The 12,730-nt window shown below is 44.5% G+C and overlaps 1 protein-coding gene across 2 annotated transcripts in view; it reads right to left on the reverse strand.

The window, feature by feature from the left end:
- Positions 1-12,512, reverse strand: part of PLCB1 (phospholipase C beta 1) — a 696,279-nt gene extending 683,767 nt beyond the window's left edge. For both annotated transcript variants that reach the window (XM_028112967.2, XM_088026705.1), the window contains exon 1: positions 12,085-12,512. In XM_028112967.2, coding sequence (XP_027968768.2) covers positions 12,085-12,183 — 99 coding nt within the window. In that variant the 5' untranslated portion in view covers positions 12,184-12,512. The remainder of the gene's footprint in view (positions 1-12,084) is intronic.
- Between the last annotated feature and the right edge of the window lie 218 nt (positions 12,513-12,730).

A 12,730-nucleotide genomic window follows, 5' to 3' on the forward strand; every position in this document is an offset into this window, starting at 1 on the left:
AAATAAATGTCACCATACTTGGAGTCTGTACACAGGTGATTACGTTGAAAGGAGGTCACAAGGGTGGGCCCAAATCGAATGAGGCTGGTGTCCTTACAGAAGAGGAAATTTGGACACAGAAACAGAGAAGACAATGTGGAGACACAGGGAAAAGCCGTCCATCCACCAGGCCAGGTCATGGGCCTAAACAGATTCTTCCCTCATGGCCCACAAGGAAGGAACCAGCTCCGCCAACACCTTGATCTCAGATTTCTAGCCTCCAAAACTGTGAGCAAATCAATTTCTGTTGTTTAAGCCCCCCAGTCTGTGGTACTTTGTGGAGGCAGCTCTAGCAAACTAGTGCAAAGAATAACCCTAAACCTTACAGCTAATGTGAAGGACCAGTCCATAGACCCACAGCATATTCCTTAGTACCATTATCAGAAGGTCTATTGGTCAATGTCGACCACAATCCTAACTCCACCGTGATTTGATGTTTTTATGCTGTTACGAGAGAACACATATGAATAAAGATAGGTACTTCTAAATTAATCAATATTACAGAGTCAACAAGGAAAAATAACAATGTTCCAGAGAGACTGCCCAAGACCTGCATCAGGAGAAAGGAGAGCCAAAGATGGCAAATATATATATTGCAGGGAAAACAGCTGTATAAACAGGGAAAAAGAATTCTAAGGGTCACACAGAAAAGCAAATGTGATCCCATCAAACACTGGCAATGCAACCCTAACTATGCAAACAAAAAACAAAAATAAAACAATAAAGGATGCTACCATATTGGCTAAGGATCAGTGAGGTCAGACTTCCACATACATCAGCACTGATGAGAATTTTCTTCCACAGGTCTATCCAGTCTGAAATTTCCCCCAAATAAAGGAAAGCAGAGGTCTGTTACCAGGTCCAGAAGAGAAGATGCAAAACAGTGGTGAGAAGCACCATTTCAATATTCACATTTTACTGATAGGTATAAAAATCTCTCTTAACACAATACAGAGAAAAGTTGGAAATATATTTCCTGAAATACCACACAGATTACTTCAGACACTGTACTCCAAATTCAAACAAGAGCCCAGATCCCCAGTCATCCAAGGTGCTTTTGCTTAATGGGGGCATCAGCTGAGGAAAGGGACCATTTTTTAGTAAGATATAGCTCTGGTGGGTATAATGGGGCATCTCACCGTGGTTTGAGTTTGCATTTCCCTATGACTAATGACTAATGATGTTGAGCAATTTCTCATGTGCGGTATGTGTGTGCGTGTGTGTGCGCGCACGTGCATGCACATGCATTAACCCAATACTTTTTAAAATCAGTTAAGATTTAAATCAGTGGTTTAATTTAATCAGTGGTTCTGAACTGGGGCAATTTTGCAATGTCCAGAGAAAATTTGGTTTGTCACACTGGGGTTGTTGCTACTGACATCTAGTGAGTAGAGGCCAGAGACGGCGCAAAACATCCTATAATGCAGAGGCCCCCTACAACAGAGAATTATCTAACCCCAAGTGTCAATAGCACTGAGGTTGGAAAACACGGCTTTAATGGCTTCCCACTGACTTTATGATAAAACCTTGCAGTGGCCTCAGCAGGCCACTTGCCATCCTGCCAGCATTACCTGAACCACAAGTTCCCCACCTGCTTATTCAGCTCTGTCCTCCAAAGGACATCCTTTGATCCTTGGAATGCCCTCATGTGCGATTCCATTGGCCTGACACACTCTCCCCTCCTCTTGATGGCCTAAGTCCCACTTAGAACCCAAGTCTTTCCATAAGCAGAATGCCTCCAGGGGACCCTTCCACATTTCTTTTGCTCACATGTACTTCCATACCTTTTTCTGTAGCACTTACCGGCATTATAATGAAATAATTATACTTCTATTTTTTTAGCATCTATCTCCTTATCAATAGAATACAAATTCCCCAAGGTCAGGAACCAAACATTTTATCATCACAACACTAACAAAATGTCTAGTTTTAAGAGGCATCAATCCATATTTTCATCATGAATACTGCATGGGTGGATAAAAAGCCACAGCAGGTAGAGAAGCAAGGAAGCAAAGACAAGTTCTGGAAAGTTATCGGTCGGGGTTGACAAGGAGTAGCTGGGATGTCAGGAAAGGGGAATGGTGGGTATAAGCAACACTTCAGTCATGGCAGGGAAAATGACGGAGGGGGCAGTAACTACAGGAGGAAGGCTGGAGAACATTGTGCAGAATTCCACCTTGGGATTTTTATGACTAAAAGGTATATTGATATGTTCTTGGAGGAGCTTCAGAGGAGGGAAAACTTTAACAGATACTATCAAAGGGGAGATAATAATAAAGTCAGGATCCAGAGAAACCAGGAATCTTGGGCTCCAGAACCTAGAAAGGTATGCTTTCCCGGGGACCAGAGGTAAGGTGGGAGAATGTAGGTGGCCCCCTTAATTAAAGGAGGAGTGGGGAAGGAAGGAAGTCTTTGTGAATCATTAGCATAATAAAGAGAATGTTTTCACAACCATCAGTCTTTTGTTCTATCCCTCCTAACGTGTCTGAATTGCTTTAAGGGTAATTTTCACAGCAATACTTGGGTAGTGGTGCGAGCATCTTTTTCAAAAAACAGAAGCCACTGGTAACATTCAGAATATGGGATACAAATACATTGAGCATCATAATTTTCAACCAATATTAAATTGCAATTGAGTACACACTCAACCTTAAGCCATATTTATACCTTACAGGAAATCGGTCCTGTAACCACAGTCAGCCCTGTATTGACAATAAACATTTTGCTTCTCCAACTCTCATCCAGAAACCCTATCTAGGAAGGCCACAGAGTCCCTTAGGACTCTGGGAGATTTCAGATAGAATGTAAGGATGTAAGGCAGGGATTTCCAACCAATGTTACGGGCAGTATGTCATGAAGGTCTCTCCAGAACCGGACCACCCTCCAGGTCTGCCTTCCCTGTGTGAACGCAGTGCAGACACACACCAGACACTTCCTTCATTCCACAAACATTCCCTCAGCACCAACTGAGTACCAAGCCTATGCTCTGCCCTAGGGAAAGAAAGAAGATAAGTAACATAAAGCTATAGACCTCCAGGTGCCTTGGTCCAGTTATAATACAGACAAGGCATATCCACCTCCTGGTATGCACCTTCCTGCACTGGTAATCTAGAGCTGGCCTCTTGACTGACACTACCTTGAATTCGAGCCATTCTGCATCCTGCTTAAGGCCACCGTCTACATTTCCTTCATGCCTACCAAGGTTCCCAAGATGAATGATTTCCATAAGAAGCCACAGGACCCGTCTTTACGGGAAACCAACAAAATACAACATTTTGCAAGTATGTTGGAAAGAGAAAAAGGTGGAAAAGCACATGCAATGAGTCTTGCTAGACACAAGGCGTTACTTAGTAGGCATGAAAAAATGGCCTTTAACACCCTTCCTGAATATCCACACATACCACGCGTCTATATTGAATGACTGATACAGAACCTTTGTAGACTAGAATATACCCTATGCCTCAAAGTAGCAATGAAGCTTTCCTATGTTCCCATGTAACACGATGTAGACAAAAATGGACTTTGCATATACACCATAAAAATAACTGTTTTTGAAGACAATAGCCAAAAGGTGTAAGTATGTAGGGATCTAAATCCCCTTTGTATGAATCCTAAAATCGGGGAGATTCTTTGGAGAAGAATTTTTTCAACTAATATTGATCTGGATTCTATTTAAAGTCTTTTATTACCAAAAGGATTCTGTTTGGAGATACCACGGTAGCCTGGAAAGAGCCCAGAATGTAACCAGACTTAATTTTAAATTTAACTAACCAGTTGTATGTCCTTGAACAAGTCACAACTCACTAGCCTCAGTTTGCTTCTGTATAAAATGGGAATAACGCTTGCCTTTTCCTACCACTCAAGGTGGTCTTGATGACTGAATGGGAGTGTATAAATAAATAATAGTGCTTTATAAGCGCCTGTTATTAGAACTCACTCTCGATATTGAACTCCAGAGGCAGCGTTAAAGCAAAACTCTATGTTACACAAATGTAATATCGAAGGAGAAAACTACATGGGATGTGCACGGTGCTTGCACATAAGGACTGAAAATCATGAAATCCTAGAACCATAAAAGGCCTATCAAGCAGGGCTTAGTGAAGAAAACAGAAATCTCTCTGGAAATTTTGGAACATAAAAGGATTTAATGACAAGCAATTAAGCATTTGACAGAATCACAAGGATTGAGGAAGGGGGGCGTCAGGTTGGGCCTCCATGAATGATCCCAGAACACCACAGCACTGACCCTTGAGGAGAGCTATTGATTGCCTCCAGCACATTCAGAAAGGTAAGAAATCCAGAAGGAACTCCTGGAGTCAAGAACACACCAGCTTAGCTGAAGACAAAGGAAGAGTAACCTGAGAACAGAGAGCACCCTCTTGCCATTGCCTCTTTAGACCCATGGCCCCGGAAACAAGCCACTGAAGAACAATTAGAGAAGGTCATGTTTCTTCCTTCAGCATCTCACTTATCTATGGAAACAAGCCCAAGAATGCAGAAAGGTGGTTTTACTCATACCTCCGCTTTCCCCATCTCCTATGAGTGCATCTCATACTGGTAGAACTTAATTTACAGCCAGAATATCAGATGCCTCCAAAGGTAAATGTAGCTTTAGATTTCCAGACTCTGCATTTTAAAAAGTCCCACTAAGAGGATGTGAAAATTGATGCTACCTGAGACTCAACCATACCTGAGACAAAACTTGAGAAAGTTTCATGCTTAGCGTCCTTCATTTTTTTAAATCTATTAGCTCATTTGCTGCCTTGTTCTGTGGTCTTCCATCTCTTTTTGAGTTCATATGGCCTCTTCTATAAAATGAATCAAATTAACTTTCTCGGGCGCCTGGGTGGCTCAGTCGTTAAGCGTCTGCCTTCGGCTCAGGTCATGGTCCCAGGGTCCTGGGATCAAGTCCCACATCGGGCTCCCTGCTCCGCGGGAAGACTGTTTCTCGCTCTCCCACTCCCCCTGCTTGTGTTCCTGCTCTCACTGTGTCTCTCTCTGTCAAATAAATAAATAAAATTAAAAAAAATTAACTTTCTCTTACCTAACTTATAAACAAGTTCCAAATAAAATTTGACTTTTTAACAGCAAAATAATCTCTTAATCTTTTAGGTATCAATGTTATAGGCCCATACCCATCGTGATGAGTTTGGGTAAAAGTGTTTTCTTTGCTAACTAATCCATTTTCCCTGAACCTGCTTCTTAAAACTTTAATGTCATAAAAAGAAACAAAACGTAAAGCAAATATCATGAACTAAAAGAGCCCCTGAAATGAAAAACAAATGTGGGATGCTTTTGTTCTAATACTATTTTTTTCTGATTTTATATAATAGTCTCTTTCCCCATTTACAATAATTTAGTTTCTTGATAAATGTACAGATTTAGTCAACATCAATTAAGACACAGACCCAAACATTTTTTTTCAGAATGCAAATTAAAGTTAAAATTTCCAAAAATTGAAATTAACCTGTGAAGAAGATAAGAAAATCGCTTTACATGATATTTCAGTTAGCTTGTTCCAGAAATTGATGGCTTCCTTAAAATCTCATGTGTAACTGAGCTCAGAAATATGTCTCCAATCCCTTTCCCTACTGATACACAGGAGTACATGGCTTAGACTGGGGCATCGGACATGACATAGATGGAGAAAGGGAAGCATTATGAAATCTGCCTGAGCAGATGGAATTTATGACATGATTTGAAAAGGCTGCATGAACCTAACATCAGCTTGGGTAACAGGAAAGCCAACGTTTTCAGTCACCAAGAATGTGTTATTTAGGTGAGATCCATAGCATTAGTCAACAATTCACAATCAATCCCATTCCATTTTCTGCTGGCACTCCTTGTTCATGATAACATGAATCGATCCTGATAAAGAAACATTTAATCATGGGTTACCCAGTTCCCAAGTTCGACATAAAAAAAGAAAAATGTTCCTGTCCCATTTAAACATCATTGCAGGTAAATATAATTTGAAGCTATTTATTGATAGGCTGAACTTTCAAGGGAAGTATTCAAAATATGCTAATAGCCAGAGCAAATTATCCTAATGCACCACAGGCAGGAATATCAAAGTCAGGCAACATAAGAGAGAAAATGTAGAAGAGAAAAAGATAGCCCACAAACAGCATTCTGCTAGTCGGCTTTCCTATGCCAATAACAGCCTGTAGACATTACATTTCCTTATAAATCACTAGAGTTTTGTTAAACTGTTTCCTCCTTTGGGGCATTTACACCTTGCTTCCCTTCCCAGACTTCACCTTAGGACAGATAAGGACCTAATCAAGTGCCATCTAAACAGAAGGTAAGTCATTTTTGCTGTTATTGTTCGAGAGGGTTCATTCAGCAGTAATAAAAATATGCTTTAGGCTGAAGAGGGTTTGTTTTGTTTTCACTGGAAATTAAAAAAGAGGTTTTTTTTTTTTTTTTTTAGATCAAAAACAGGCAAAACAAATCTACAGAGTTCTAAGTCAGATTATGGTTAGCCCTGGGAGGAGATGTAGCGAGGGGAAGGGAACACCTGGGGCCATCAGTGCTGTTCCCGATTTTTGTCTTTTACTGCATGCATGTTACACTCTGATAAAAAGCTTAAAATAGCTTTATTTGACTAGCTTTTTGGAAAAGTTAATACTTTTACACTTAAAGTAATTACTATCAGTAGAAATTCACAAAAGCTCTTTGGACGTCAAAAATGGATATATCTGGGCATATTGAAGTGGCCTTTTAGAGGGCCCCTGTCAGCTTACCAGTCTACAATCTGCCTTTCGCTCGGTGGGGGCCCCAACCAGATCCACCACCTACCAGCAAGAGCTGTTTCTTTCCTGTTTCCCATAACCTTTCCGAAGTGAGTGCTGCCGAATGCCCATCTTGTGAACCCTTCCTCTCTGCTCCCTTCATAAATCTTGTCCAGGTCATCCATCATCTGCTGTCATCATTTGGGAATCTAACTGCAAATTCTACATAATGCAAATATTCTAACTAAGCTTTTGTGTATGTTGCTGGGTAGTATACTGCACCTTCCCCATTACCTGTTTTAACTGCAGAGATTTTGTTTGTGGGGGGAGGAGTGGTAGAGAGGGAGGAGGGTGCTACTTGTTTAAAATCCATGGGGCATTAATGCAAATCCAAACCTTTGAGCTTCCTCAGCTTTCTCCTCAAACAACTTAGCCAGGCACAATTACAACTTTTGAGTTAGACTGCTTGCGAGACAGAATGTACAGAGATTATTTTTATATATATTTATTTTAAATATATATATATTCTTACTAAATTACAAGAGTTTTGTTTAATTGCTTCCTCCTTCCATATATATATGTATGTATTTTAAGAATTTAAGTAGAAATAAAGCTTTTGGATGGTTTTTAAACTGACTTGCTTTAAAGAAAATGTGTCCTGCTTTTTATATAGATTCACTTTCTCTGAAACACCTGAATTTTTTTAAAAAGGATAAAAATGTGATTTTTTTTCTTTTTCTAATTATAAAATATGAAAATCAAAGCCCACATTAAAGGCAACAAAATACATTAAAGGTCTGGATCTTCCCACTTATAGAATAAAAGAGTCATCTAACATACACTGGCCACTATGACAAGATTCATGGCCCTCTACTGGGGGGACAATAATTTTTAAAACTGTGTTTTATTAAGGGTTTCCTGTGTGTTGGACACTATGCAAAACAATGCATGTGCCTCCCCTCACTTAACCTTAACAGCTATTCCATGCAGCAGGAAATATTACAATCCTCACATCACAAATGAGGAACCTGAGGTTGAGGTGCATTAAGTAACTTACAGTGAGCTTGGAATTTGGAGGGCAAGAGTAGAGAAAAAGAAAGAACAAACAAATGAGAAGTCTTCCATGCCCTAGAGGTTGTAGAACAAGGAGACAAGGTCCTGGGAGCTTACACAGGCACAAATCAGGGGCTGGGAGGGCCTACTGTAGGGTTTCTAGCCTTTCTCTTTTCCTCCACATACTTTCCAGTACAGAGCAAGGCCAACCACCAGGAGAGAAGGGGGCCAGACTCACAATCTCTCAAGCTCCCTAACAGATGCAGAAAGGAACCCCCACCCCCCTCCATCTCACCAGAACTCTCCCACAACACCCACAGCCCTTTACACCACCCCCCTCCACTACAGGGGCTCAGAATATACAAATGCAAAATAAAAGCAAGGACAAAGTTGCATCCTTTGATACCATTGGTAAAACAGATCACCAAGATAGGTCAGTCCTGGATCTGCTGGCCTTGATGTTCTGACTATACACGCTACTACTAGTTGTTCAAACTTTGAAATAATTCTACACGCCCCACAGACCTGGGGACCCCCAGCCCTCCTCAGGATCAAGTCAAAGAAAGGCCAGTGCCTGGTCCTGGTGCAAGAGGGAGTTCTCTGAGACCCTGCTTCCACTCCATCGCCCACCTACTGTCTGTTGTGATTGGTTAGTGCCTACATCAAAGCTTTTGACTACCACCCTCCGAGCATCCACAGCCATGAAGCCACAGCCATGAAGCCAGTAGGCAGCCAACAGATTATGCAGGGCAAGTGCACCTGCTAGGTGACATCTTCCATTCCATATGGTGGGCAGAAAGAGGATGGGTGATTATGGTGTTTTAACCACTCAAGGAACAAGAGATAATCTCACCACAACTTTAAATCACCCCACACTCATCATTTTCAAATGTATTATTATGCTTTCTAAGGGGCTATTGAGAATCTGTTTTCTGAGTTTGCCCATCTTTCTTCTTAAGGACCAGAGAGCAGGGTTCTACAGTTTTTAAGGGAGATCAGATATTTGAGAGATTTTAAAAATATTTCCAGAACTTACGTTTCCTCTAGACAAGCAGGTGGGGATGCACCCCTGGGGCAGGGGGGATGCAAGTATTTCCCAAAGTCAGAGCCAAAAGGAGAAACACAGCAGTCTCCCCTGCTCAAAGACAAACAAGAAGGCCTCTCAAAAATCCTCTAGCTTCTCTTTCCCTTCCTAACAGTCCCACCAGAAGCAGGCGACAATGTTGAAAATTTTTCATTGCATAAAGGAAATTCAAAAGACACGTATGGATGTGAATTAAGCCAGCCTAGGCATCAGAGACACTTCACAAAATATGCCATAAGATCTAAAAAGATGGTCCATGATTCCGTCATTGAGGTCCTTCTACCTCTTAGAAAGATAACAATTGGATGAATTTCTCAACAGACAAACATAGAGATAAAATTAAAATCACAAACTCGCAAAAACTGACACAGGCTGACAAGATCACGGGAGCTATCTATCACACTTTTTAAGTTACTTCACAACCGTATCTCAGTGGTTTCCAAGTGTGGTTCCCCAGACTGGCAGCCTCACCAGCACTCAAGACCTTATGAAAACTGCTGATTGTCAGGCCTTCTGAATCAGAAATCGAGGGTGGGACCCAGCGATCTGAGAGTTACCAAGCCCCCTCTTATGATTCTGATGCATGCCCAATTGTGAGAAGTGCCGCTTTATCCTACTGGCTACTCCCAACCACTATATGTAAAACAGGTTTAAAAAAATGTAGCATTCTCAAAGTCTTGCACAAGAGGCAGCAAAGATTCAGAAAAGTTAAGTGATTAACCTCAAGTCACACAGCTGATTGGCAAGAGAATCAGCAGGTAAACTCAAGCCTTTGGACTCAAAATCTAGTTCTCTTCTGTCTTCCTCATAAAGTATCACTAAGATGCAATATAATGAGCCAGATCACCTAACCTGGCTTGATTTGGGAAGGGCAAATATGAACTGGAACCCAGGTTCAAATGTGAACTTAGGTCACCTGTATCCACCTGAGGAGAATACAGGGGACCTGAGAAAGTCTGGTCTCCTCTTCGTTCAAGATCACCGTGGAGACAGCCCGCCAAGGAACTTGCAGGAGAGTTCATCATATTCCTGATAACGTGACTCCTGGGTGCAGTCTAGGTTCTTCCCTATAGAAGATCTGAGATTCTCGAGGCTCCCGCTCTTTAGTGCCTACATCCTTCCTGTAGGGTTTCCCAGTAAACTCACTCTTGCTGTGCTCAGAAGGAGCGCTTCTCACCTTCTTCAGGTGGTGTCTGACTGGTGGCCTCTCCATTACTCTCATTGCATCACTCCTCATCTCTATATGATCGGTGTTCTCGGTCATTTTCTGTCTCCTCCACCTATCATGTAAGGTCTGTAACAGCAGAGATTCTGTCTACATTCATCACCACCTCGTGAGCTAGGATAGGGCCTGGCATTAGTAGGTAAGGAAGAAATACACATGCTATGAATGCACATAATAAAAATCATCTACCAAGATGTATCAAAATGTGTTCCGTAGAAGAGCCTCATTTTTAAAGTGATGCTGCTTATCTTCTTCCAAATACGACATTCTGGACCATTGTTTAAAATCATCACTGTGAATAAATCCAGAGCTTATGGTGGAATACCCTTTTATAACCTGTAAAGTCCTTCTCTCTCTCTCGTCCTTCCGCCCTTACCCTCTTGCTCATCACATCCGCTCTCTATTCGAGACCTCAAGATGGGTAAGACTGTTTCATTCGTTGCTGAATTGCATTTTCTCTTTCGTTGTTGTTGTTTTCCCTTCACACAAACAAAGCGTTTAATCTGTGTCTGAACTTATTGTTTAGATTCTATTCCATTTACAAAAACATCCGGTCATTACAGTGGGACGGAAGAAGAGAAGTGTAAAGTCCTCAGTAAAAGGATGTAGGTTTACAATCTTGCCTACAGCATTTGATAATTAGCATTAGCTTTCAAGGAAGCTGTGGCTCATACTCCAAGTTTCGTTTACACTTCCAACTGGACAAAATATAGACACAGACTCACTCAGCTAAGTAATTGGATTCGCTACCTGGAATATTTAAATTGTTTTCAGACACTGGAAAATGGCTTAAGAAGATTAAAGAAAAATACCCTGGAGGATAACAGGCTATAATTTACTAGGTGGAAAATCTTTTCAGCAAGAACACCTTATTCTCTGATAATTCCTCCTGTTTAAGAGATGTCTTCCTCATTTGGACCTAAATTTCTCTAGATCCTGACAGCTCAGGTTGATCCCAGTGGGTTGTTCTTATCAAACCTTTTGAATGACACCCAGGACACATAAATTGGTACGAAAATGTCCTCCATCTGAAGATTCCCATGTTTTCAGCAAGATTATTATAAAAGTGTGTGAAGGCAATGGTGGGGGGTGGGTGTCACTTGAAGTCCGGGGGTCCAGGGCTCATGTGAAATCCTGGAGATCCGGGTCTGGGCTAAGCTCTGCCCCACTTGGCAAAAGAGGTACATTAAATGGTGGGGGAATGCCTTGCCGGGTCTGTTTCGAGCTGAGGACTCCATCCAGCTCAGTTCCCCCCAAAAAACTAGCCCTCCTCATTTGCCCGCAGGCCCACTGAGGACTCCTAGACCCCTCAATGCTCCCGCTTCTGCCCTGTAGTCCTCCTCAGTTGTGCCCTCACCGGCCCTTCACAAGGCCCCTCACTCCCGAGCCAGGCGCTGAAGTTTGGCATCAGCGACCACCTGTCGGCTGGATCGCTGTGTTCTCTGTCGCGTGGGCTCCCATAAGAGCGCCAGGGGGGTTAGCAGTTACTGAACAGTTTCGGACTTCAAGGCCGTTCCTTCTGGAGAGGGGGCAAAAGAGGTAATGGGGGGGTGCGTCTGCGGGCGGAGAGGGGCGCGTCTTGGTCACACCCCAGCGCTCTCCAGCTGGTCCCAACTTCACACTTTCCAAACTCTCAGGACTGTCCCTGGCAAAGCCTGCCCCTCCTGCTCCACTGGCCCCAAAGAGAGAAGACCCTCAGGGGGCGCCTGCCAGACCGAGCAAGGATGGCAACTCCTGAACCCGTGGAGCCCAGGAGCGCGCGCGAAGCCGCTGATCTCTGCCAGCCGCCTCGGCAGTGGCCACCCCGCGCGCCCCGAGGCCGCCCCGGCCCGATCCGGGGCGCCCATTGCATAACGCGCCCCTCGCCCCACCCCCACGCCGCCCGCCCCGCGCCGGGCCCCGTGCCCCGCGCCCCCGCTGGCGCCCCCAGCCCGCCGCCCCCGACTTACATCATCCCACTTGACGAATTTGGTGCCCTTCTTGAGGCTGTCGGACACGCACACGGGCTTGAGTTGCAAAGCATGCACTCCGGGCTGAGCCCCGGCCATCTGGGCTCATCGGGGCTCCGGGCGGCCCGGGCGAGCGCGGCAGGGACGGGGCGCGGGGCGCGGGCTCCTTTCTCGGCTCGCGAGGCTCTCGACTCTGTTCTCCCGCCGGCCTCCCCCGGCCTCCCGGCCTCCGCACCTCCTACGGCGCGGCTCAGCAAGCGGGGCGCGCAGGGGCCAGGCGCCGGGCCATGCCCCGGGCGGGACGCGGGGTCGGGCGCCCGCGGTGGCTGCGGAGCCTCGGAGGGCGAAGGGAAGCCGAGCCGGGCTGCCGAGGCTGCCAGCTGCCGCCGGGTACTGCTCCTCCTCCGCCGCCGCCTCGAAGCGCACCATTCAGCACATCCTCTATACACAGAGGGAGAGCGCGAGTGACACACGCTCGGCGCCCCCCCCCCACCCGCTCCTTCCCCTCCTCCCTCCTCCTCCCGCCCCGCTTCCCCGCCACCCTCGCTGGCTCGGTCCCTCCTTCCCCCGGCGGCTTCCAGCCCAACTTTGCGCGCTGGGTCAGACGCCGGGAAGCGGGGACGCAGCGGCACCTCCCGGCTCCTGG

This window comes from Eumetopias jubatus, unplaced genomic scaffold (assembly GCF_037043125.1).
Source record: "Eumetopias jubatus isolate StellerSeaLion01/CBP00866 unplaced genomic scaffold, mEumJub1_p1.0 scaffold_9, whole genome shotgun sequence".
Taxonomy (NCBI): domain Eukaryota; kingdom Metazoa; phylum Chordata; class Mammalia; order Carnivora; family Otariidae; genus Eumetopias; species Eumetopias jubatus.